The sequence below is a fragment of the Chelon labrosus genome (assembly GCF_963514085.1).
Source record: "Chelon labrosus genome assembly, chromosome: 23".
NCBI lineage: Eukaryota > Metazoa > Chordata > Actinopteri > Mugiliformes > Mugilidae > Chelon > Chelon labrosus.
This window is the reverse complement of record NC_140356.1, coordinates 1432767-1458462: the sequence shown is the minus strand read 5'-3', so window position 1 is coordinate 1458462 and position 25696 is coordinate 1432767. Positions and strand designations below refer to the sequence as shown.

Genomic DNA, 25696 nt, shown 5'->3' with positions numbered 1-25696 from the left:
CTTGCTTTTATATAGCGCTTTTCTACCTATTGGTACTCAAAGCGCTTTACAGACACAGACACATCTACCCATTCGCTCACACAAGCACACACACATTCACACACCTGTGCCATGGACTGGGAGCAACTGGGGGTTCGGTGTCTCAGGGACACTTCGGCATGTGGCACATCCCGGGGATCGAACCGCTAACCCTCCGGTTCATGGACAACCCGCTCTACTTACTGAGGTTTAAAATCTAAGGCCATGGATAGCTTTAAGGACCAACCTTTTAAATGATTTGTGCAAACATCCTGTTGTGGAAAGCTTTGGTCACATGCTTTTTGGTGCAGCTCTTCGTTTCCCGGACTCACAGTGCATAGTTAACATGACCCATAGAGCCCCAATAGCCACATTTATGTATAATCAATTAAGCCAAAATAATTCCTTTAAAGACACAATTTGTAATAAGCCATTTTTGTTTGATACAACTCTGTCATTGTGTATATCATGTCTCATTGTGTAGCAGGCCTGCTAGCATATTTTGTAAAGGCCATAACACAGCGCTTTTGTCATTTAATGTAATTTTGTGTGTATGTGTTGCAGACCTCTATCCAGCCCTGATAAACCAGACGTCCCATGCTCCTTGTACATGAAGGAGCTGCAGGGTTTCATCTCCAGAGTGATGGCTGACTACTTCAGGCCCTTCCAGTGCGTGGACTTCATCTTTGAGAGCACCGAGTCCATAGCCCAAAGGGCCATCGAGCTGTTCATCCGGCACGCCAGCCTGCTGCGTCCACTGGGAGAGGGCGGCAAGATGAGACTGGCCGCTGACTTTGCCCAGGTGAAGGAGACTCTTACTCAGGCGGATGAATCAGCAGCAATACTGAAGTTGCAGCTTCACCAGACTAACTTTGTGTATTTTTTTTGTATGTGTCAGATGGAGATGGCTGTGGCTCCTCTGTGCAGGAGAGTGTCAGATTTGGGAAAACCGTACAGGATGCTGCGATCCTTCAGGTACGTTTGCTCATGTAACACGAAGACATCGTACTGTGTACTTTTTTGTGACAGTAAAGAGGAAGGTAAATGGTCCTCATCATTCAACAGTTTGTATTTTGGATGTACATTCACTGCAGCTTTGGTCAGTGCAGCCTTCTAGAGGGGAATCACTCAGAGCTCAGTCATGGGCATATAGCAGCTACTTAGTGATGGTCACGGTATTCTCTGACATGAATATTATAACACAATTTAACTAACACTCTGAATCTGTCTAAGTGCTACTGACACTGAATAACAGGAGTTTGAATACACTGAAAAAGAAGGATTTTATGTCCCCCTATTTTTTTTTCCAATAACATTTGCCTTCAAAATGACTGCAGTTTGGTGGAGTGGACTGGTAAACACAATGGGACCACAGGTGAAAGTCTTACCTAGTCCCATTTCAAATTTGACAGTAATACTACTGAAAATTTGTATTTTACACGTTTTTCCTAAGGATTGCACCAGCCGTGTGAAAGTGGGCCGAAGACGTGGTAAAGAAAAGTTGTGTATTGGGTCAACTGAGATGTCAATCAAAAGTTTAGAGCTGTTTTGCTATCACTTGTGGCTAATTCATGCAAGCTAACTGAAATTATGATGGAGAATATGCAGAAAATATGTACTTCTAACGGAGATTGTGAACGTTTGCTGCAGCGTACATTGTAACATTATAGATCAAATGTTTTATCTGCTCTTGTGAGGCTCAACAGATGAGTCGTATACATTTTTGCGTTTGCAACTGGTCTGAGATAAGTGTTTACTGAACCTGAAGTTAGGATTGTATCTGAAAATGGTATGCATTATTCTAATCTCAAGAAATGAAGCTTTCCAATGATGTATAACACGTCTTGGCATGTAGATAGCTGGGATGAGTTAATCCCCTGTTTGGTCGCAAAGTCTGAACAGGTTAAAAAGCTAAAGGTAGTGCTTCTAAGTGACCATAGCTGTAGTTTCCCATTTATTTTTTATTCCTGAATGTACAAATAAATGCATTTACTTGCTGATCATTCCAAAAATCAAATCAATTTTAGACCATTACTGTTGAAACATGAAAGAGTTGGTGGCTGCAGTTTAAAAAATCTGACATATTTGAAGTCCAAACCATATCTGTTACACATCTGTGCTTTAGTATGTCACAATTAAAAGTAAGGAATGGATACTGCATTAAAGTCACTGGTCGCAGCTTGAAAATAATTCGGTTCATATCAATTTAGAAAGAGCTGTGTCAGATATAGCCCTTTTAAACACTGAGCATAAATTTAGACGCTGCTGGATACGTGTCAGCTCAGAGCTGATGGACAGTTTCCATTTAGATTGAGGTGGGGGGTTGTCTGTCAGTATGAGGAGGGAAAGTGAAGTGCAAGTGAAGAAGATAATACTAAGAGGATTAAAAAAAAAAATATATATATATATATCTTTTCAATTTTATTTATATAGCGTCAATAATAACACAGATTGTCTCAAGGCGCTTTACAGAACCCCAAGCACTAAGGCGACAGCAGCAAGAAATAAAAACTTTTAACGGGAAGAAACCTTGAGCAGAACCCAGCAAAGGAGAGCACAGGAAAACTAGAAAATGACTCGCAAATAAGCAGACATAATTTGCACAGTGAGGAATAGGCTCTTTATGAAACTAGAGCAAGTCAGAAATGGTTTGCAGGATGTAGAAGAACATGTTTCATCCGGTGATCATGGGGAGACTTCAGGACCAGAACCTAGGAGGTTCCATCCCCTGGTAAACCTCAGAAAGAGAAAGGCCAGGCTACGGTTGACAAGCTGCAGAGTTGTCCTCTGGACTGCTGAAACCAATATCAGTCCCTTTCAAAAGAATGGAAAACTGAAAGTGTGATGAAAAAGGAAAAACATTGGGCAAGCACGGCTGCCAGTTTGGCTGACGTGTGTGGCTGAGCTGCAGGAGACTAAACCAGCAGAGAGATCCTACAACAAACAACAATGTGTCTGCAGGGAACGTCTGGGAGAGCATCACCAGGGAAAATAGTGCTGACGTTTGTGGGTCCAAAATACCGATTTGGATCATTTGTTTGATTTTGGCTCAAGGTGTTGTCTCTGGGAGTGGACTTTCGCAAATCTTCATACGCACTTAAGAAAGAAAAGATTCAAAACTCATAAGAAAATATTCAGCAGCATTACAGACACCATGTTCAGTGCACCGTATGCTTTAGTCTTGCCTGTTTTGTGTTCCAGGCCGTTGCTGTTTCAGACCAGCGAGCTGATAGCCAACAGTCCAGCTGTTGGTGACCTGATCCCATACAGCACCATGCTGCACTTCCTCTTCACCAGAGCTCCATCTGAGCTCAAGTCCCCTCACCAGGTCTGAGCACACACACACAAAATTCTCGTCTTAGTCTTATTCTTAATACTCTACGTGCTCTATTCACAGAAGTAAGAATGTAGAGTAAGTATTGTTAATCAGTGTGTAAAAGGAAGCAGTTTGTGACACCATGCCGACTAAAAGAGAGGTCTCTTCCCTCACAGAGAGCAGAGTGGTCCATTGCCCGCTACTCCCAGTGGCTGGATGACCATCCCTCTGAGAGAGACAGGCTCACCCTCATCAGGTAAGCTGTAGATTTCATTTGTTTATTCACGTGTTAAGGCCGTTCCTCTCTGAGCCGAACGTAATAAAGACAAAAACCTGCCGCCAACACTGGCGAAAACAGGATGGGAGGAAATGGTGTTGTTTTTATGCAATTTACTATCTCACCACAGGGAACACTGACATGACCAGCAGGGCACGTACGCATTTATCTGACTGGGATTTAAGCAGTGTGGAATGATCAGCCTCTAGTGGTGAACTGTGTGTTCTAAAGGCTGTCTTTATGTCTACGATTCGTTGTTGCTGCCAGTTCTTTTTTAGTCACTAGTTGAAGTAGTTTATAAAGTCGCACGTTGAAGAGGTGGACTGCGGAGAGCGAGGCAGCTCGCAGGGACTGCTTCAACACCACCGTGTGGACAGAACTCTGTAGATCCACATGGGGAGGACATTGACGCCATGGCAGACTGCATAATGGACATAACTGCCTCCAGGGTGGTACGGCGCTTCTCGAGTAACAAGCCGTGGATTAACCCCGATATTAAAGCTCTGCTGAAGGAGAAGAAGAGAGCAGAAGGAGCTAAGAAGGAAGATCAGGGGGGGGAAAGCCAGCTGCAGGAGGAAGATGAAGAAGCAGCTGCAGCGCCAGAACATCAATAGGTTTGATCAAGCACCCACTCCTCGCCCCGTGCAGCCGCTCCCTCACTTGCTGACACCTGGCTTATGCTCCCCTCCGTACAACCACTTCACACCAGGATGGTGTCTTCAAAAGTCTACATTTCAACATTTCTGTAAGACACCAATGGCCACTCCTGTCTCAAGCCTCAACGCTAAAGGGCCTTCAGGTCCCTCACTTGTGGATATGATCTACTAGAGATGCTGAGGGGAGCCAACACTTGGTCTCTTTATCAATAATTCAGTTTTTTTTTTTACTTTTTGAACAGCTATATAAATGTATATTTTTTTGTTTGTACTAAGTTTCCATTTGTTCTCTCAGGGGTGCTCTGGAGGCCTACGTACAGTCAGTCAGGGCTCGGCAGGGGAAGGAGTTCGCCCCCATCTACCCCGTCATGCTGCAGCTGTTACAGAAAGCCACCAGCGGTTGACAGGATACGAGGCTGAAGAGGACAGCTGTAGCTGTGATGGTGTTTGTAAAGAGAAAGAGAGGATGTTGAGTTAGGAGGTCCAGCTCTGTCCACACTACACAACGCTTCCACTGGATAAAATGACTTTTAACAGCTTGATATCAGCTGCTCTTGACTGACTCTGGTGTGGGGAAATGTGGGGTATTTAGATTTTCTTGTGACCAAATCTGAACATGGTAAGAGACGTGTTTACTGTAAAAGAACGCAATGTAATAACAGCTGTAAAGAGTGTCTGTATATCAGGAAGTTGAATCCAAACCAGTGAAGAGGTTTGATTAAACACGTCTTGCCATTTTTTCTGAAAGGCTTTGTTATTGTCACATAAAATATTTGGATTCAGCTTTCGCCATAAACCTGTAACTAACTGCAGTAATGATGAATATACAGTATTTATGTCACACAGTGATTGGTGAGAATAAATGCGGATTTATTTGCAGATTTTGTACTGCTTTCACACAGACAGCATAACATGAACACTAGAAATATATTCAGATGGGCCATTTCCACTGGTTGGGAGGAGGCTCCTCTATCAGCGGCTCCCATGGTTTCCACTCAGACATCTTCCGGGACAGAGCCAGCTCACACTCCGCCTGCACACAGGACACAATTCAGTTAGTAACGACGGATTTAATGATCACACAACCAAATCTGATGAAGCGCTCTAAAGAAATAGTTTAACATTCTGAGATTTGAACCAATCATCTGCCGGATGCTGTGGGCGTGTTAGGATGTGGACAACAGTGTAAAGTAATTGAGTTGGTTAAAGTTGACCCGTGATAGACAAACCACGCTGGCTGACTCTATGTTCATCCATCCAGCATTTGCGTTGAATAAACTAAGGGGCTGACTGAAGGTTGTTTCCTACCTGGACAATGACTTCTTCTATCTGGCCACAGTTTATTTTCTGCTCCAGCTTGTCAACATTCTGCTCCTGTAAAGACACATACTTTTAGCACCTCTTCTTCAGTATTCATCATTTAAGCACCACGACTGGTTTCACCCTCTCACGTACTGACCGTTTTCACGTGGTGGAGCCTCTCGTTGACCAGCGGCTCTGTGTACTTCCTGTAGGCTGCGTCCTGCGGCATGGTCTGCAGTGAGGACATTATCTTTGAATAGAGGATCCTCAGACGCTGAGAGAAGAGCAGAGCAGAGTGAATTAGTGCGCTACTGAATCTCTTCATCGGGTTAAACAGTGACAGCTACAGCGTTCTGATCACGTATAGTACTCTTAGCGAAACTAAACAGCCTGAGGTGTGCCCAAGCTCTGTGCTACACTCAGACAAGCCAAGAAGGGACAAATGGAGGGAGGGGTTGGTGTGTTCGCCTTCAGCTGCTCACCTCGTGTGGAGTTTGGGACACTGCCAGGCCGACCAGGCCGGTGGTCTGGAAGAGAAGAGCAGGAGACATACTTGTTAAGCTACTACACACTTCAAACTTCACTCTGACCAACACTGTCAACTTAAAGGCGGTTTAGATGACAGCGCAGAGCATATGCAGTGTCTAGCGCCGTAGACTGACGTGCACCTCCCCGGAAATGTAACAACGCGCCACGGCAACACACAGATTGTTTTGGATCAATAAAGATGGAACACACTGAGGAAAGGTTAACTGAGGAGGTTTGGAGATACAGTGACTGAGATATGTATGACTTTTCAGTTTCAGTTGCCGCTGTTGACAGTGAAGCAGGAAGTAGAAATAAAAATGAACCCGATTGGCAAAAATCAGCATTTGGGTGTCGTTTTTACAGAGCGAGCCAGACTGACGAGTGCACGAGTATAAATGGTTTACACTGCTCTCTAAAAAGAACATTTCTGCTCATCCGCAGTCTGCTAAACATCATGTGGACAAGCCAGAAGACTACTGGGGGAAATGTTTTGTGGACAGATGAGACCAAATAAGATGCTTTTTTGGTTTAAATGAGAGGTGTCATTTCTGGAGGAAACAACACCGCAATCTAGCGTCAAAACCTCGTCCCCTCCATGAAACATGGGGGTGGTAATGTCCTTGTTTGGGCCTGTTTTGCTGCGGTTTGTGATCACTGATGGGGGCAATGAATTCTGAATTACATCAGCAATACTAAAAGAAAACATCAGGACATCTGTCTGTGAGCTGAATCTTAAGAGGATCTGGGCCATGCAGCAAGACAACGAGCCCAGGCACACAAGTTGTTCTATAAAATAATGGTTAAAGAATTAATATTTTGGAATAGCCAAGTCAAAGTCCTGTCCTTAATGCAACAGAAATGTTGTGGAAGGACGAGAAGCAAGCAGTTCATGTGAGGAAACCCACCACCATCTCAGAACTGAGAGAGTTCTGTTCTAAGGAATGAGCTAAAATCCCTCCCAGCTGCTGTAGACGACTGGTCAGAAGTTATCTGAGACGTTTTGTTGCTCTTATTGGGGTCACACCAGATTTTCATCTCAAAGATCGGTACAAATGATTATTATTATGTTTTGAATAAACAAACAAACACACTAGTATAATGTTTCTGTGTCATTAGTTTGACTGAGTTCTCTTTGACTGCTTTCAGGACATGTGAAAATCCACTGATGATTTGAATAATTTTTATGGTGAAATTTAGAAAATTTTGAAGGGAGCAAAAACTTGAGAGCGGCATATATATATATATATATATATATATATAAAATATACGTAGCATATATATAGCGTAGGTCAGCCTCGACTGCCCTCTAACTGCTGTGTAAAGATTTGAGTGCAGGAGCAATGGAAGCCGATTAGTTGGCATTTAAGACGTTGACAACGGAGTTATTTTATCTCAGTTGTTGCAGCTGAACAACAAATAAACAATGGTTGCTATTGCAAACTTCATATACATTGAAGTGCATGTTTGTCACCGGTGTGTAGCTAACCCGCTGCGCTCTAGCTCTGACCCGGCTGTCCTAGCGGCTTAACCGAGTTAGCAAAACAGCTATTAGCCGGCTAACACAGCACAGTATTGTCCAGACTGGAAAATTTGCCGACGTGAGCAAGCTCATGTAAACACACCGTCAGAGAGTATACTGTAAACTGTATAAACTTCGCTGGTTACACTGTCTCTACACTGGACATTTCTATCATTACATTAAAAACATGACCTCTACTCGTACCTTTTTCAGCACCCCAGCCATTCTCGGACAGACTCGCGCTAACTTCCGGCCAGTAAATATGACGTCAGCGTTTTTTCTTCGCCAGCTAAGGTTTATATTGTTACACGTAGAATCGTTTTAAATATAACATGGCTTTAAACCGTGTTATATGTACAGACAAATATATATATATATATATATATACAATGTACAATGTAACAATATTCTGAACCCACACATGAACTAACCGGATACCATCCTTAGAATACTGTCTCCTGAGCGGTACAGCTTATGTTATGGCTCCCCCTGCTGTCACAGAGGAGGAATCACAGTCTGGACATTGTACATTGTACATTGTAATGTACAATTAAAAATTGTCATTAGCTTAATTTAATTAATTTAATATCGTTGATATCTCACTCCGAATGTTAAAGACACAGTCTTTACGTAGTTAGAATAAGGAGCATAAGCGTTTAAAGTTAAGTTTTAGGGCCCTGTTGTGTTGTCTTCCTAATTAACTACCAGGTAAAAGTGTTTGTTCTATTACTGCTATAGGCACTTTAATGTCACCTAGTTTGCCTGTGTGTTTGTCAGACACCTGGAAGAACAAATACTATACGTCTTTAACAGAAATAGCCCATTTAATATCAATGCAACAAAAAATGATCACATCCTGTACTTTTAACCGCATACCTACAGATCTGAACACCCTTCTCCAAGCCAGAGCAGAGGCTTTTTGAAAACAGTACACCTACTACCAGATCTGTTCATGGAAATGTTTATGGCAGGGACTGTATAAATTGTCAGTATAGCATGAAAAACATTCATCTGAAAGACATGAAATCTTCCAACCACCCAATCAGTGGAAGGTGCTCATGCTTCCTCCCACGGTCCTATGACATACTTGTTAGGTTAACTGGTGATTCTAAAGTAGGTTGGGTATGTGGTCATGTGACCTCAGGTGCCTCATATCAGCAAATATTTTTTGCATAACGTTTTATCATGTCCCTGACAAAGGCCGGAATGCATCTTCCATATAGTGTTGCTGGCATGTTGAGCACATATCCTTGCAGACAGACAGAAGCTGAGGCGAGCGGATGTTGGAAAAGTTTAATGACATCAAACCAGAGCAATGGCAGCTATATGTACATGAACAATAATATCTGTTTTTAAAACATCTATTTAAAAATGTTTGGCAGAAAAAAAGACGTCTATCTACAGTACAGTAAAAAAAAATTCAAAGTATAAAAATATATTACAAATCTCAAGTATTTACAAAGACTGCTTGTCTCTACAGTCTAGAGCTACAGCTGTCAGTTAGTTTTCAGTCTAGTTGTGTTACCTAAAACAAGCAACATCTCTCCTACACGTCCTCAGTAAACTCAGCACCTAATGAAAAAAAACACTGGAGGCCTCAGACTGCCATGACAAACAAGTCACTTAAGTTTCAGCATCCTCTGGGAGGAGGGAAGAACAGGAACATAGAGATGGAGACAAAGGGAAAACGAGGTAGTCTCCTCCTTGTGGATTAGCAGGAAGTGACAGTGGAGTTCACTTTTACTTGGTCAGAAGAACATCCTGAGGGAGAAAAGCATTCTGATAAGTTTGGTTTTTGTAAATTGCAAAAGTAGCTTTGTGTATGCACACACACACGCAGACAGACAGACAGACAGACAGACACACACACCTGTAGATGCTGGGGTCCAGGAGCACGGCTGTGTCTGTGGGCAGCTTGGACAGATGAACCACTTTGGTCTTCTGCTGCAGCCTGTCGCTCTCATTCACCCACACATCTGGAAGTCTGACACAAGAACAACACGCTCAGTGAAATCTGGGTTTCCACTGAGAATTAAAGTCTCAGCACTGTCATATTTCCTCAGATGTGACTCATATTCAGATTAGAACAATCTGAACAGTTAACATCTCATGATATCATTCTCTTTAACCCTTTAATAGCATTCTGCTTTAATACCACAAAAGGGTGAAGTGGGCAGAGAGAAAGTGATGAGGGGGAGGTGAGTAGGACTTACATGTCTTCAGGTGTCCAGTGCAACAAGACCTTCACCTTCCCAGAGTCCTCTTTCCTCCTGGCTATTACCTAAACACACAAATGCAGACGTTAGAATGAGATCCTGCACTTACAGTTTTGCAGAATGGCATGTGACTTCCAGTGCTGGCTACTGTGTGTGAGCCCACCGTGCTGTGGAAGACCACGCTGTGTCCGTTGCCCAGGCTCTCGATGTGCGTTGCCAAGTTGAGGCAGATGGCTCGGTGGCGGATGGCGTCCATGGTCTGGGCGTCGAAGAAGTCATGAGGTCGTGCTGAACAGATTAGTCTCTGATTACTCTCTGTGACTAACAAAAAGCGTGTGTAAAATGAAGTGAAGTGACAGCCCTGCAGTTGCATCTAAAAATGGTACGTACGCAGCGAGCGCCTGTGTTTGTTCTTCAGTTTCCTCCGCTTGCTGAGGCCGGCCTTGGACGGAGACTCCTCCTTCACTCTGCCCTGACTGGACACTTTGGATGAACTCTGGGAGCTGAAGTGAGTTGGAACGTGACGCGCCAGCCCGCACTGGGAGGCAAATGTGGCGTTGCAACCCCCTACCACACACTGCAGCAGAACAGGAGATTGAGGACGGTTTGAATGAATACGAAAACAAAAACGTGAAGCGTTTCATGTGATGTGTGTGTGCTGTCACCTTAAACGGTTTGTCCCCGCTGTGAGTCAGCATGTGTCTCTGCAGCCAGCTCTGGCTGGTGGATGGAGTGTTGTACACCTTGCAGCCCTTCCACAGACACACAAACACCTGGGACACAAACACACAGCACAGTCAGTACACAGAGACATTGTATTAGTACTGGATGGATGCTAGGTTCAGACAGTGAGTGGTCTAAGTTCTCCTCTAGCCTTGTTCTCTGCACTCTTTGGGCATTAAAATAATCATGTGGAGTTCAGCAAAGCTCTGTGCACAAACAAACAGGTTAGAGCTTTGTATGTTGAGCCAGAACTAATGGTTACGGTTGGCACAAATCAAAAAGGAACCAGACTGTAAAAGTGCCTGAGCGACTCATTGTCCTCAATTTCTGCTATAACAATGGAAGCAACTAAATCCTGAAAACTAAGCAGGTTACTGAAAAGTGCATTACACAGGATAGATATTCATATTCAGTATTAACAGATAAAAACCAAAACAAATCTTGCACTACTGGCTGTTGAACATGCCCCAGTCAGGACTACGACAGTCGACTAGGACACTAAACACTGAAGTACAGATCAAGTCCACCCTGTAACAAGTGTTTTGCTTCAACCATGAAACCAGTTCAGGTTCAAAAGTTCACATAATGAGTTGGTGAATTCTTCTGAACAGGCCACTACTGACTAACTTTTCCTGGTGTTCAGATGCTGACCTCCTATTAAACTTTGCTCTTTGTGTTTACGTCAGCAGTTTTCATCAAGTGTTATTTGATGCCACCAGAGCTTACAGTGCATCTGGAAGGTATTCACACCGCTTCACTTTTTCCACATTTTGTTACGTTACAGCCTTATCCCAAAATGGATTCAATTCATGTTTTTCCTCAAAATTCTACACACAACACCCCATAATGACAAAGTTTTTTGTTTTTTTTTAGAGATTTTTGCTCAAGAAATCACTTGTACATAAGTATTCACAGCCTTTGCCATGAAGCTCAAATTGAGCTGCGGTTTCCACTGATCATCCTTGAGATGTTTCTACAGCTTAATTGGAATCCACTTGTGGTAAATTCAGCTGATTGGACATGATTTGGAAAGGCACAGACATGTCTATATAAGGTCCCACAGTTGACAGTGCATGTCAGAGCACAAACCAAGCATGAAGTCAAAGGAATTGTCTGGTGACCTCCTAGACAGGATCGTCTTGAGGCACAAATCTGGGGAAGGGTACAGAAACATTTCTGCTGTTTTAAAGGTCCCAATGAGCACAGTGACTTTCATTATCCGTAAATGGAAGAAGTTGGGAACCACCGGGAACTCTTCCTAGAGCTGGCAGGCCGTCTAAACTGAGCGATCAGGTGTGAATGGCCCTAGTCAGGGAGGTGACCAAGAACCCAATGGTCACTCTGCCAGAGCTCTAGTATTCCTCTGTGGGAGAGGAGAACCATCTCCGCAGCAATCCACCAATCAGGCCTGTATGGGAGAGTGGCCGGACGGAAGCTACTCCTTAGTAAAAGGCACATAGCAGCCCACCTGGAGTTTGCCAAAAGGCACCTGAAGGACTCTCAGACCATGAGAAACAAAATTCTCTGGTCCCTACAGTGAAGCATGGTGGTGGCAGCATCATGCTATGGGGATGTTTTTCAGCGTCAGGACCTGGGAGACTCGTCAGGATAGAAGGAAAGATGAATGCAGCAATGTACAGAGACATCCTGGATGAAAACCTGCTCCAGAGGCAAGATATCATGGAAGTGGCTTCAGGACAACTCTGTGAATGTCCTTGAGTGGCCCAGCCAGAGCCCACACTTGAATACAACTGAACATGTCAGGAGAGATCCAAGAATGGCTGTGCACCGACACTTCCCATCCAACCTGAAGGAGCTTGAGAGAGGTGCTGCAAATAAGAATAGGTAAGACTGCCAAAATATATGTGTGACGAGCTTGTGGCATCATATTCAAAAAGACTTAAGGCTGTAACTGCTGCCAAAGGTGCATCAACAAAGTATTGAGCAACTGTCACTACTGTCAATACTTATGTACATGTGATTTCTTAGTTTTCTTTATTTCTAATAAATTTGCAAGAATCTAAAAAAAAAAAAAAAAAAAAAAAATCACGTTGTCATTATAGGGTGTTGCGTGTAGAATTTGATCCATCTTGGAATAAAGCTGTAACATAACCAAATGTGAAAAAGTGAAGTGCTGTGAATCCTTCCCGGATGCATCCATCTGTCTACATCCAACTCTCTTATCTTATAACCTGGAAGTAAGACACTGACCCCTCCTCTCTGTCCGTCCACATGCATGGCTCTGATGTGTTCGGCCAGGTCAGGGCTGCTGGTGAAGTGCAGCTGGCAGTGATCCCAGCAGCAGGTGTAGCTCAAAGGCTTGCCCCCGGTCTGGGCCGGGCCGCTACCTGTCACCGCGCCGCCGCCATGGCCGTTGAGCATAGCCGGGGTGGAGCGGCCGCTGGATGCTGTGCTCTCCATGTCCATCAGGGTGGAGCTGATACTGGAACACAGAAGAGAGAGAGAAATAATTAAAATCATGATACACTTTATTTATCTAAAATACAATTTAGAATACAGGAAGACAAAAACTATCATGCAATATAGGCTGTGATCACTGCAGGATGTACTGTGGCAGTTCTACAGATGCAAACGTAATACAATCCTCTCCACTTGTGTGGAGAGCCGCTGTGGTGTCAAAGTGACAGACAGCAGGCGACTGTCCTGTTAAGGTGTTTGAAGCCGAGACCACTGACTGTCAGAGACACATCATCTGTCTACAAACACCAAACTCCTGTGGGGCCTGTGGGCAGGTATGTGAATACATTTAGTTTCAATATGTCATGTGAGCACCCCTTGCTTTCCTGAAACATTTAAATAAGTAAATGTTACTATGCTGACTCTAGACATGACCCATTTATGTAGCGTCCTCTAGAGGTGCAATCTCAACAAATAGTTTTAGATGCATAGCATGGAAAACTTTTTACACTTTTTAATTTTTATGAATCGCTTCTGTGTATTTTGACACTGGGACCTTCACACTACAACACTGTTTGCACGTACACCGATCAGACATAACATTATGACCACCTTCCTTTTTGTGTAGTATTGTATAGATCTCCCTTGTGCCTCCAAAACAGTTGTGTCCTGTAGTGTCTGACAACAGAATGTTGTTCGTGGGTGTCTTTGAGGGGAGGGGCCTCTGTGGATCATCCCACAGATACTTGATCAGTTTGGGTTCTAGGGAATTTGGAAATCCAACTGTGTGCCTGTGTGTGGGGATGGCTGCTGCCATCAAGGAGTGTCATTGCTATGGGGTGGGGGTGCCTGGTCTGGTCTAGGTGGGTGCTACATGTCTAAGTAACATCCACATGAATGCCAGGTCCAAAAGTTTCCTAGCAGAACACTGAATTGTCACAAGATGGTCAATGTTATTTGCTTCTCCAGACAGTGGTCATAATGTTATGCCTGATTGGTGTATACATTCATGCTAAAAAATGAAAAAAAATTGACAGGACTTATCCTGACTTCATAGATTTTCTTGAACCCACTACATTCGCCATGTCCATCTTTTCCACATTCATTTATTGGAAATGAGTAAAAACTAAATATTTCACATGATCAAACGAACAAAATTAAGTAATTACTTTGTATACACTTATACTAAACTGCAATTCTATGGAGACACTTTCAGCTCTCAGATATTAAATACAACAAAACTTACTCATAAAACATATTTCATAAGGTTGATACTTTTTACATCAACTTTACCAGCTGATGAAGGCTAAAAGAAAGCTAGAGGACCTTTCTCCAAACCTGCCAGCCAGCGCAGTTGACTTTGACATTCAATGGTGTCTACCTCTGAATGGCTGCAGGTGAGTAGACACAGCACACGGGTGGCACGTTCTCCCGTTCTGCCGTTTCTCCATCTGCATTCAGCTTTTCATTCAGCTCATTCACTAACTGCTGGCTGGTGGATTATGAAACCGTTTAGATATGCTTCAGTGGAATGCCAAGGGAAAGGTAGAGTGAGATATGAATTTGAATAGAATGGCTGAGCACACTTTGCAGATTTGTGTCTAGATCTGACCTTTAGACTAATGCCTACCAGAAACCTACCATTTGTTCAGAAAACAAAGAAAAAACCACTGCCTAGTCATATTCATACCAATAAGTCTATGTTGAGGACAAAATGACAGCAACTACTGGCTATTATATATATTTTGTCTATTATAAGGCTATAATCACCTTAAAATATTTATTTACAACCCTCTGCCTAAAACACTGTGTATAAATAAAAAAGCTGGAACAGGGGCAACTGGACTTGTAGAGTTTCTTGAAGACATTTCACCACTCATCCAAGTAGGTTCTTCAGTTCTAAAAGACTGGTGTCACTAGTATGAGTTTCTAATGGGTAACACCCACAGATGTGCCCATTTAAACCCCAAACCCTCAACAGTCTTTAAAAAAATATGCCACTTCCTGCATCCTCTGGTTAGAAATGTTGCTGTGACTGGTTTCGCACGTCAAATTTCACAAGACTGCTCAAGAAGATTCGTCCACATGTGAGGGAGATCTAAAACATGACAGAAGCTACAACCCCGAAAGCAACACCAGTAAGAATGGAAACAGAGAAGAGCTGGACAAAAGTAAAGCCGTGCATGCAAGATGGGCCAACTAGAGGTAGAGGTAAAATCTCTTTCATAACTAAGTGAAACTGTTTCAAAACCAAAATATCTCTTAACATATTCATATCGAATCAAATTGAATTGAAACCTTGTGAATCACAATCGAATCGATTTCAGGAAATCAGTAGCGATACCCAGGTCTAGACAGCCAGGCTCAGATTACTTGGTGGTGAGATCGACTACTTCGGCAGAGGAGAGAAGACCGTACGACTCCTTCATACGGTCGAGAACAACTGTTGAATTGCACCGATGTGGTGTTGCTATAGCAAATAGCCCTATTCGACTACTTTCATATTTCACATGACAACAACAACTGCTCCAACATTACTTTTAGACGTAAAGGTCAGACAGTCTAAAGAAATTTCAAGAACTTTGCAAACCTCTCGTGAGAACAGCCACAGGGAAGGAATTTCTCAATGCTGCAGTTTATTAGAGTAGAGTGCAAATCAATGTTTCACAGAGTTTGAGCAGCAGACACAACTGTTGGGAGAGACTGTGTGAATCAGAGGTCCACACTACGAAGAAACAATAGAGGGAGATCAATAACGGATTTTTCACAGGACATCCAATTACAAAATATTCACCGAAAATAATGTGCTACAAAAATAAACGCACTCGACTTACTTTTGAGGTCGTAAGTATTGTTTTACACTAGTAAATAGTCTAAATGTGTAGGTGTGACCAAATTTTTGACTGATATTAGTGATGTGTCATGCACAAAAGAGATGCTTGGGAGTGAATCAGAAGAGCCGATTCCTATTTTTTTTGCCTTTTGCTCGTTCATCTCTGCTCGGGTGAGGACGGGGGTAGAACTTTGTTTTGATGGGCACGCCATGTGGCCAATAACGTGAGGACTTACGATCATACCATTATGTGAAATCAGAGAGGGGGATAGACGCCGTGGCTTACGAGCACACGTAGTTATGAGTGACAACCGTAAATGAAGCAGCGTCTGGCCGAAATTTAAAGACATTGGGGAAGGCAGAGCAGAGTGTCTTCACTGCAAATAAAAATATATTAAGAGCAGGTTCCACCACAAACCAGCACAAGGACATTTATACTGTTCGTTTAGCAAGTTTGGTTCTGTTTTTTGCTTGTGTGGATTTGACTGGAGTGTTTTGTTAAATTGTTTGCACAATTAAAGTTTTATTGAAATATTAAACAAAATTAAGAATGCTTTTGTAACTGAATATCTGCACATAAAAACAAACTTCTCATAAAAACATTGATTGCAATATGTATTTGCTGTGTTGGGCTAAAATATTAGGCTATAAACAATACTTAATAAAGAGCCGTTCGGGAGCCGAAAGAGCTGGCTCTTCTTTGGGAGCCATGGCAAAAGAGCCGGCTCACAGAAAAGAGCCAAACGTCCCATCACTAACTGATATAACCTGGAAGCTAACCCAACTTTTCCCACCAAAATCTATTTTGCGGCAGATGGCTGGTCTGGAGTCGCTCTGTTGGGAACTGATCATGTTCCAGCAACAATCTGCCGGGGCAATCAAATGGTTTGGGTGGGCTTTATGAGCAGATTGACAGAAGAGTAACAGGAACGTAGCAACTTAGAATTCAATTTGTTAGCAACAAAATTGCTCTGATTGGTTGTAGGACTATCTAGTTGCATATAAAGGCCTTTTTTCCTCCGCATCGGTTGAAAGACGCTCCATAATTAAATCCACATAATCTTATTCTACTAATACAAATGTATATAAATGACAATAAGAGTCTGACTACACCAGGTTAACACAGTGTCACAGTTTAGTACGAATATGTAATAATTCCTACATTTTCTTTAACCATAGTCTACACTCTCCTCCAATATTTGCACACACAAAAAAAATAAATAAAACACCTGATAGTGGTTTAGTCATCTGCAAGAATCAAGAAATATCATGGGTGCAGCGGAGGTGTTGGATTACGGGTTTAGGTCTGCGTCCTCTCCTCGGTCACAGGGCAATCAACCTCTCTACTTTTTACTGCCAACAACTCATAGTGGCCGTGTAGGTTTCAGCCGTAAAGACTCGATACCTGATATGAGACTTGTCTGATTCCACCTTCAGAGGTCATGCTGCTGGGGTTAAAACAGGGATTTCCAAAAACTTGGGGTAAAAAAAAAAAAAAAGAAATAACCTAACTAAAAGATCTCATTTCCAGTAATTAATGTGAATGTCATGCGGTATCTAATACGCAGCAATGTAGGTGTGCAGAGTTGGTTTATTCATCTCCCACCTTGTTGCCGTGACCGATTTATCTTGAGCATCAGTCTTGAATGTGAGCTTTAACGAAGTCTTGCAAAGATTCAGGAAGTATCGCAGCTCTGTTGACTAATTCACACGGTTTCAATTTGCTACATATGTCTGAAGGGGAAGTTCACTTTCTAATCAACTGAGACAAGTTCATGAAAGGGAGAAAAAGAAAAGCGGGTGGAGGGGTGGAAAGAAATGTCAAATAGTACCCGCGGCCCTCTTTCCACCTAGTACGCACTCTTTTCATCTACCAGATTGATAATAAAATCGTGCTCTGTCCGTTTGTTGCAGTGAGGCGATGCATCACAGCTGATTCCGACTCATCACCTCCTACATGTGCTTCAGAGAAACACATTCTGAAGTGACAGTGGAGGTAGCCTTTAACTGTGAAACTGTCACTGGTGAAAACAAACCATGCCAGCACTGACAGTGCCATAAAATCCATGGATTGATTTTTCCTGCAATCCTCTCATTAGAAATCTTGCTGCGGTCTCACGCGACAAATCTCGCAAGACCACACAAATAGATTAGTCCCCATATGAGGAAGATCCAATCTGACTTTCCAATCCATTTCTTTCTTTTTTTTTTTTTTTTTTTTAAAAACCATGCCCTAGTCCACCTGATGCAAATTCCAGCCAAAGTCTGACAGAACCCCTTACACGGTGGTCCCTGTGCAGTCCAGAATTTGTCACTACGCAATAGTAAAGCAGTAAATAAACTAGAGTTTCTTGGCACACTATATGTGTGTGCTACACTCGCCATTTTATTCTGAATAATTAGTTTTGGACATATTCATGTTCTGAACCATAAGGTGGTCTTAGGGCTTTGCCAAGGCCCATATTTCATTTTAGATTAGCAATTAGTGGAAAAGGAGCAGCTGTAATACTGTAAACCGGTTCGCTGGTGTGATCTGAGTTGGAGTTAGAGACACCAAAGTCAATGTTAACTTTGTGCATTAATCCGATTCTTTGTCAATTCCAGATCGATTTTCTATGTGGATCTGGTTTGTGAGTAGCCTTGATATATTTATTCATTCAGCATTATGAAGGGGGCTAGTTAACACAAAGACGCAAAAGACTGAAAGATTGATATTCATCCTGAATGGATAAATACTATTATCTTCATATGTATGCTGCCGATTGGCTCAAAGAAGACATTTAGTGTACATGGTGTGTGAGCCATAAACCAAACAGGCAACCTCGAGTTGTACCATATTAATACCCTTAATAATAATAATAATGACTACAATCCAATAATAAATATAAGCTGAATGCAGAAGTTATACCAGAACTTCCTGCAACTACTTCCTGGTAAAATATCCATAATCAATTCAAATTGTTGACAGGCTAGTACTGGGAAACAGCTGCAGGAAGTGTTAAGGTTTACACACTCCCATGGCAAACATATGCTCTGTAAAAGTTTTCTTCCTACCTGCTTCCTCACTGATGTCCTGTAAATATGTATGGAATAAAAAAAATTAAATAAAGAGCCACTAAAATTTAAATAATATTTTAGTAAAGTTAGCATCAATTGGTCCTGTGTGACAATGTGATTTCCGCATAAGATCTGCTTTAAATGCTTATTAATTTATCATTTTGACTGCTATAGACTGCACTCCAATAGCACAAACATTTAATACACGACAATGACGCCTTCTCTCCACTGCATCATGTGCCCTTGAGCAAGGCAGTGGATCTCTACTATCAACCTACCTCGCCTACATGTGCTTTATGAGCCTGAATAAAAGAGTGGGCACCAGTAAGGTGGGTGGACTTTAGATTGCTCATGTGAGGTCCAGTGCTAGTTAAGTTGGAGTTCTAATAAATATTTTAATGAAGCACAACAGTCGAGGTTCACTAATGATAACTGTTATGATTAAAGACAGGTGTTTCCTAGAAACAATTCAAAACTAAATTACTGACTGCCATCTCCACATGTTAAAGCACTATATTGTCCGGCGGAGCATTTTTAACCTGTAAAACCAACTGTCCCCACTTTAAAAACAGTGAACTTGTCACGGTGTTTTAAAACCAGCATAAGGCCCGGCCACACCGTTTACTACTTCCAACAGACCTGTCTTCGGAATCCATCCGACTGAGCGGCTCTCCATCCGAGGAGGTCAGCTCCACGCTGGCCCGTCTCTTGGTGCCGTGCTCGGCTTTCTCGGCGGTCTTTGTGCGGTCGGTAGGCGGTGAGGAGGACACGTTCTCTCCCTCTCTTTGTTCTTGTTTCACCCGGGAGCCCTCTTGTGCGGAATCAGTGCTACTTGCCAAACTCCCCTGTACGGGACTTTTCCCCGGTTCAGAGAGTTTAACGCCGGCTTCCCCTACACCGCTGCCCTCCTTTTCAATCGGTAAAGCGGTTTCTTCGTCGGCGTCGGGAACGGGAGACGGGCTGTCCAAGTGCACCTCCGCCGCACCACGACAACTGTTCACGTCCATTCCTGCTCTACTCTCGTTGTTGTCGCCCGGTTCCTGTTTGGGGTCCGGCACGGCCTGTCCCTCCATGCCGGTTTCTGCTGTTTCTCCGGTGCCGTTTGGGTTCGACGTCGGCTGAGAATCTTGTTCGGCTCCGTCTGTAGTTATTGGAGCCATTTTCGGACAACACGAAAGGCTATTTTGGTGATGTTCCACTCGAAAAGTTGCCCTTAGGCTGCCCTTCTTCTTCCACTCACACTCCGCTTCAAGCGTAAAGCACAGCAGGGGGTTTGTATGACGTAGGGGCTCCGCATGGCCAAAGCTGGTTTATAATGAAAGATGACTCACAGGTTCCTTGAACATGAAACCACCAATACGTTCGATGTGAACGAAATGCATCTGTAAAATAGCAGTGCCGTTGAAATTAAATGATTAATTACACTAGTTTTTATACATGTATTTTTTTATTTACCTTGAATGATAACTTTTGGCCAACCGAATAAAACAAATCTCGCATCAAATCATACATTTTACATTTGTGTCCATGTGTAAACAATATTTTAGGTAATGCTGATTTAGTAAAGTTAATTACACTGAAATTACACTTAAAGTACCGTCTAGCAAATCTAAAAAAAATGCTTCTTTTTTTTCCTTTCCTGTTGGCCTTGGTGGAATACCTCACAAAGACGCCGCTAGTAGTATCACACTCAATTTTATTTTTCAAATTGAGTGAGTCATCCTCGCAAACATAGACGCACTTTGGCATTGTGGCCTCTCAGCTCCACGTGTTCCGCCAAACAGAAAAACGATCCAACTCAAAAAGTGCTGAAAAGGCACGTTCTTATCTCAGCAAGGTGCGTGTTCCTGAGGGCCCCGCGGCTCTTATTAGTGCGTTTTAGCCTCTACGGCTGCACCGATCGTTTCTCGTGTAAAACCGATGGTCACTTTTGTCAGTTTGTGTGTAGAGTTACTGACCTAAGTGGTCGACTTGTTGCTTTGAAATGCAGGCCTGTCTCTTGTACTGCCTGTGCTGAGATGAAGAAAATGTGTCCTCTGTAAATATCCTATTTTGTCTGTTTTATTAACCCACATTTTATAGCTCCACGATCAGTTGCGTTTGCTAACCCAACAATTAATTAAGCTTAAAATAAAGAACAAACCTTGATGATTTGAGATTGTTGTTGGATAAAACTGGAACAGCAACTCCTGGCACAACTTCAGGACATCATTGACATCGCCTTGGGTTTAATCGATTAATCCAGAAAATATCTGGCATGTTAATAATGAAAACTGATCGCTCATGCACATAGGTCAGGGGACATGCACTTACAGCTCTTATAATTTCATCCATTTTAAAGGAGCACACACAAAAAGCTTACTACAGGAACCACAAGTTCAGTACATGTGTTGGAAGATAAATGGACGGCAACAAAAATAAGGAGTTTTTTTAAAAAACGACATCCTTCAAGCATGTTTTAAGAACATCAACATTTATTTCATATGATATAAAACAGATGGGGTATGAACTTTTTGCATATTGACCCTATTAATATTAATAATAACCTCTTAGAGTTATAATATTCACTCTTCTTCTTTTTTTCATTGTGTACATAAATTATGCTATCTGGTTTTATTTATTCATTTATTTTTTACAGTTTATACACCTCTTTTAAATTTCTTTTATGTCCTGGAGCGCCAAAGTCCTACTTATTGCTTCGTACATGTGCTATTCTCTGATTCTTCACCACCTAGGACAGATTCAAACTCAGGATCCACGTCCTGTCCCCTCTGTGTCTCCTACGTAATGCAAACCAAAAGAGAGAGGAAAACAAAAGGACACCCAAACTGAAAAAGGTAGACTGCAAATCCAAAGCATTCACTTACTCTGAACGCGTGGCCCGTCAGATCTCAGGAGATTCAAACTATCTGCTCAGCATAAATAATCGCAACTCCAGTAAAATACTTAGTCCGGTCCAAAAACAAAACAGAGAAAAAACAGCAGCATGAAGTGGCACCTTGTTGAAGTAAAAATTGGCTTTATGTTCATATATATATATACTTTTTTTAAATATATATTTATATATGTATATCCATTTAATGACTGTTATGTTGCCGGTGCAAAAGATGTGAAAATAGAGCGATAAGAGAGACTTTTCATCTCAAATAAACCCAAACTATTAAAAACAGAGCGGGTTAAAGTCAAAGAGCATCAGCGGTCACTTTGGGGTTAAAGTAAAGCACTGCATGTGTGTCGAGTTTTGGTGCTTAGCCCATCTGCAGTGAGACTTGTCAAGTGCACCTATATACAGCTGTACACTCGCCTCTGACAGCTAACATCCCCTCCTACAAGATCTGTGGACTACTCTTGTTTTAACAATTATTATGTTAAGATGACTTTAATATGTTTTACTAAGTAACGTATCAAAAGCTCTGTATACTGATGTGTGTGTATGTATTTGGCAGCACAGTTCTATGGTGCTATATTAGCCCCAAAACAAGTCATACATACAGTCAAAACTGTGAAATGGTTTAGTTATGTTATTCTGTCTAGACATGTCTAGAAATATTATCTCATTAATCGTTAGGATGTGGGCTAGCTAATACTAAGACTACCAACAGAACTAAACTGAGTCTTCACAATTTTTGTGATATCCAAAAGGGTTGCATGTGCAAAAGAGCCTCCCAGTTTCATATGCCTGGAAAACCCCTGGATAAAATTACAAACCCAAAACCCTCTGCTGCCTCCTTAGAGGGGAAGCAGATGTCCTTGTCCTATCTCTACAGGGGAAGCCATCCACTCTGTGTTCTAAATACACGGTCAAAATGTTGACCGATCAGTAAATCAGAAGCATTGCATTCAACTCCAGTTCCTGCTTTACCTCAACAGACCGATAAAATTCACCCACCAGTCTTGTTTTCCATCTTTGCCGCACGTCATGAACATGACCCTCACATCCTAGGGCCTGTTCAGACCTTGCATTAAGATCCCATCTGGGAGATCCGATTGCAAGAGACCGGCTTCAAGTGCGTGTGTTCAGACCTGGCATAAACATGTGTCTCTAGATCCGATCTCGGTTTTGCGCTCTGTACGCAAACAAACCCCAACATCATCTGGGGCGCGGTAGAATATTCTAACAGCTGATGTCTCTGATGGAAGTGTACCGTTTTTCCAGAGCCAAGAAAAGCACTAGACAACTCCTAGATGTGGGCTAACAGCTGCTTAAAAAAAGTCCAGTATGCCTTGTTATTACATGTCTGAACCAAATCAACTGGTTCTCTTCAAGGGGAAGTGGCTTTTAGAGCCAGATCTTGTGGTGGATGTCTGAGCTCCTCACCCTGTCTCGAATTGCGTCATGCTTAGAGGATTACTAATTGCGGCAACTTGAATTCGTGATCTCTTTCTATTGGTTTCTTTCGAAACCACAGGCGATGGTTGGATGTACAAACCTGCTCACCCTGTTCAGTCCTCATACTTGGAGGTGTAGACCAGGCTATGAACCGTGTCTGAACTGCTTGTTGCATGGTTAGACAGCTTCAGAAACGCTCTGCCCTCACACCTTTCCAACACTGGATTAGGCTGTTAAAGCCTTTTTGCTTTCTACATGAGGCGTAGAAACATTCACATCCACTTCATGCTTCCAGCTCTCCATTTCCAGTGAAGTGCAACACTGAGCGTAAACTGGCAACAACAAAAAAAAAAAAAAGCAGTCCAAAAAAGTTCTTAAAACTTAATCCTGACTTGTAAAATCAGTGGGCACTAGGATTATCTTCAATAGCATGGGTTGCACTTGAGCAAGAGAACTAATTCACGTCTGCATCGGCCTTGATTCCTAGGCTTGATCATATAAATCTTAGTTAAAACATCTGTAATCCTTTTTGTGACTACACCATTTCACAATCTTTTCTGTATGCTGAAATGTTTTAGGACAAACAGGACTCCATAGAATTTAGGTTTTGCTTGAGGACATATCAGTATGAACAGATCTAACAGGTGCTAGAGATACAGTACATCTGCTTCTCTCTTGTCTGGATGTGATGGCTGTTGGCCCATCTGGGTGTCGGTCAGTCTGTCAGCAGGGCCGCCACACTCCCGAGTCTCAGTCTCCGTGTGGGCATGTAACAGTAGTGTCAAAGGAGTTGTGTTGTAAACGCAGGAAGCCATGGAGCATGCTCTGTGCAGGCTGGCTACATTTGGGCTCTACGGGACGCCAGTGTGGATGTCGAGGCCAGCGCCACTCACGTGTCGCTCACCAATGTGAATGTCTGCGCTGCGGGGAGAAGAAGAGGGAGAATGTTATCATTTTTTATTTGTCCTTTTACTTGTACTCTACCTCAACTATGGGTTAACAACAAAACAGTGCAGGGAAAAATCAAATGGATCGGCTAAGCTACTATTGGCATTACACTACTGTGAACTGATTAGATCTTACTTTTTCCAGCCAGCCTTTCTTTCCTTCACAAAACAGATTTGACAATTTGGTGCATTTAACATGCATGATAGTGAAATATCCGTCACTGTTGCACTGTTGTTTGGAGAAAAGATGACATTCTGATCCACTACTTTGGGATCCGGGACTTGGCAACGAGCATTTTCTGTAATGGGCACTAGTTTTAGATATTTGGGAGGCTGACAATAAAGAAAACACATTCATCAAATTAAAAAGTTTTTACTTTTGACAATTAGCAGTTTGATCAGCCAACACATTTACTGCAAATTCATATCTGTGTGACCATTTATAACTCTAGTTATCCATGAAGTTTCAACATAGTGACAGTGACTGTGGGTAGGGAAGATCTGGCAAAACAATTCACTATTTTTAAGTGGAAATGTCCGCTTTTATGCAAATGTGCCTCGGAACCAGGTTTCCAGATTGTTAGAGGACGGAGTCCAGAACGTGGTTTTTGTGCAGAGCCAGACTAACTGTTCTCCTCTGCTTCTGGTCTTCTTATTTAGCTGAGCTCGCGGATGAGATTCATGGATGTCGATGGCGAGATGGCAGTATTATCAAAAAGCATCAGAAATAAGTTTATAGAAAAATTTGGACTGCTCGTACGGTTGCAGAATAAAAACAACTGTGTGAAACTACTTGCTGAAATTTACGGGATAGAACCAACACTGCTCAACAAGTGCTCTGGGTGGGGCAGAGGGGGGCAGGGAGATTTCTCCTCACTGAAATCATAAGTTGATACTCATAACAGATAATGATATGACCCCTAAGGTCACAACCTAAGTATATTGCTACATTTTGTAGTTTTATTATTTTGCCACTAGAGGGCACTGTCAGTGAGGATTACAAACCACATGTTTCATTAGACTCTACTTGCTATTTTCGGACCTGCAGCAGTACAAATGCAGCAGTACAAAAATTGCCAGTTATATCACTGGTCTAATTGCTCTGAGATATCTGAGAAAAATACAGCGAAGCAAAAAGACAGCATTTCAATAAACAGAAGGAGGTTTCTCCAGGGAGTCACACCTGGAATGTTCTGTGCACTGTAACCTAAATATATAAGCCTTAAATCTGCAGCCAGCATTAGATGGGGTTTTAATTTAATTTATACAATAAATACAGGAAAAAATCACGAAAGCTCCATTTCAATCTCATATCAGTGCATTTCAAGGATACAGCACAGCAATGCCTTTAAAAAAAAAAAAATGGCACTGACAAAGAGGGATTAATAATCAATTGTAACCTGATATGTTTTATTCAAACAGAGAATACTGAATGTGTGCAGAGCTGTGTTCTGAGTTGTTCGTAGCAGCTGGTGTCTCTTGATTTGATTATAATGTCAGTGCACTGGGGTGCAGCACAAGTCAGAGCGCAAATCAGAGGCTGCAGATTTATCAAC

At 42.3% G+C, this 25696-nt stretch overlaps 4 protein-coding genes across 8 annotated transcripts in view; 1 reads left to right on the top strand and 3 right to left on the bottom strand.

Annotated features, from left to right (window-relative positions):
- Positions 1–4979, top strand: part of cog5 (component of oligomeric golgi complex 5) — a 64221-nt gene extending 59242 nt beyond the window's left edge. The window contains exons 18-22 of the mRNA XM_084573777.1: positions 583–820; positions 917–993; positions 3220–3346; positions 3511–3590; positions 4563–4979. Of these exons, the coding sequence (XP_084429903.1) occupies positions 583–820; positions 917–993; positions 3220–3346; positions 3511–3590; positions 4563–4671 (631 nt within the window). The 3' untranslated portion in view covers positions 4672–4979. The remainder of the gene's footprint in view (positions 1–582; positions 821–916; positions 994–3219; positions 3347–3510; positions 3591–4562) is intronic.
- A 137-nt stretch (positions 4980–5116) lies between these two features.
- Positions 5117–7877, bottom strand: ndufa5 (NADH:ubiquinone oxidoreductase subunit A5). Its single transcript, XM_084573778.1, has 5 exons — positions 7821–7877; positions 6052–6096; positions 5727–5843; positions 5576–5641; positions 5117–5300 (listed from the first exon to the last, which is right to left on the bottom strand). Exons 1-5 carry the CDS (start codon positions 7839–7841, stop codon positions 5199–5201), a joined length of 351 nt encoding a protein of 116 aa, XP_084429904.1. The 5' UTR covers positions 7842–7877; the 3' UTR covers positions 5117–5198.
- An 814-nt stretch (positions 7878–8691) lies between these two features.
- Positions 8692–20283, bottom strand: LOC311508922 (zinc finger protein aebp2-like). 2 transcript variants are annotated; one of them, XM_084573914.1, is made up of 8 exons: positions 19503–20283; positions 12767–12998; positions 10498–10605; positions 10223–10409; positions 9996–10153; positions 9830–9897; positions 9487–9600; positions 8692–9377 (listed from the first exon to the last, which is right to left on the bottom strand). In XM_084573914.1, exons 1-8 carry the CDS (start codon positions 20021–20023, stop codon positions 9365–9367), a joined length of 1401 nt encoding a protein of 466 aa, XP_084430040.1. In that variant the 5' UTR covers positions 20024–20283; the 3' UTR covers positions 8692–9364. The 2 variants fall into 2 exon arrangements, with proteins under 2 accessions (XP_084430040.1, XP_084430041.1); XM_084573915.1 differs by having other exon boundaries at positions 8696–9377; positions 9996–10120; positions 19503–20279.
- Positions 20284–21367: 1084 nt separating this feature from the next.
- The window catches only part of LOC311508735 (pleckstrin homology domain-containing family A member 5-like), a gene marked incomplete at its 5' end in the record, with an annotated part of 191409 nt that continues 187080 nt past the window's right edge, over positions 21368–25696 (bottom strand). For 2 of the 4 annotated variants that reach the window (XM_084573669.1, XM_084573668.1), the window contains one exon: positions 21368–24109. In XM_084573669.1, coding sequence (XP_084429795.1) covers positions 24045–24109 — 65 coding nt within the window. In that variant the 3' untranslated portion in view covers positions 21368–24044. Of the gene's footprint in view, positions 24115–25696 lie in introns of all 4 variants that reach the window. The other 2 variants (XM_084573667.1, XM_084573670.1) reach the window with 1 other exon arrangement.

What these genes read in the sequence shown, in the direction of transcription:
- ndufa5 (XM_084573778.1), bottom strand. Translation starts at nt 7,841, where the DNA reads ATGGCTGGGGTGCTGAAAAAG. An exon ending in TGGCTGGGGTGCTGAAAAAG is followed by an intron (nt 6,097 to 7,820) that starts GTACGAGTAGAG and finishes CTTCTCTTCCAG; the next exon opens with ACCACCGGCCTGGTCGGCCT. An exon ending in TGTCCCAAACTCCACACGAG is followed by an intron (nt 5,844 to 6,051) that starts GTGAGCAGCTGA and finishes CTCTTCTCTCAG; the next exon opens with CGTCTGAGGATCCTCTATTC.
- LOC311508922 (XM_084573914.1), bottom strand. Translation starts at nt 20,023, where the DNA reads ATGGCTCCAATAACTACAGACGGAGCCGAACAAGATTCTCAGCCGACG. An exon ending in TGGACGGACAGAGAGGAGGG is followed by an intron (nt 10,606 to 12,766) that starts GTCAGTGTCTTA and finishes TTTGTGTCCCAG; the next exon opens with GTGTTTGTGTGTCTGTGGAA. An exon ending in CACTGGACACCTGAAGACAT is followed by an intron (nt 9,601 to 9,829) that starts GTAAGTCCTACT and finishes TTCTTGTGTCAG; the next exon opens with ACTTCCAGATGTGTGGGTGA.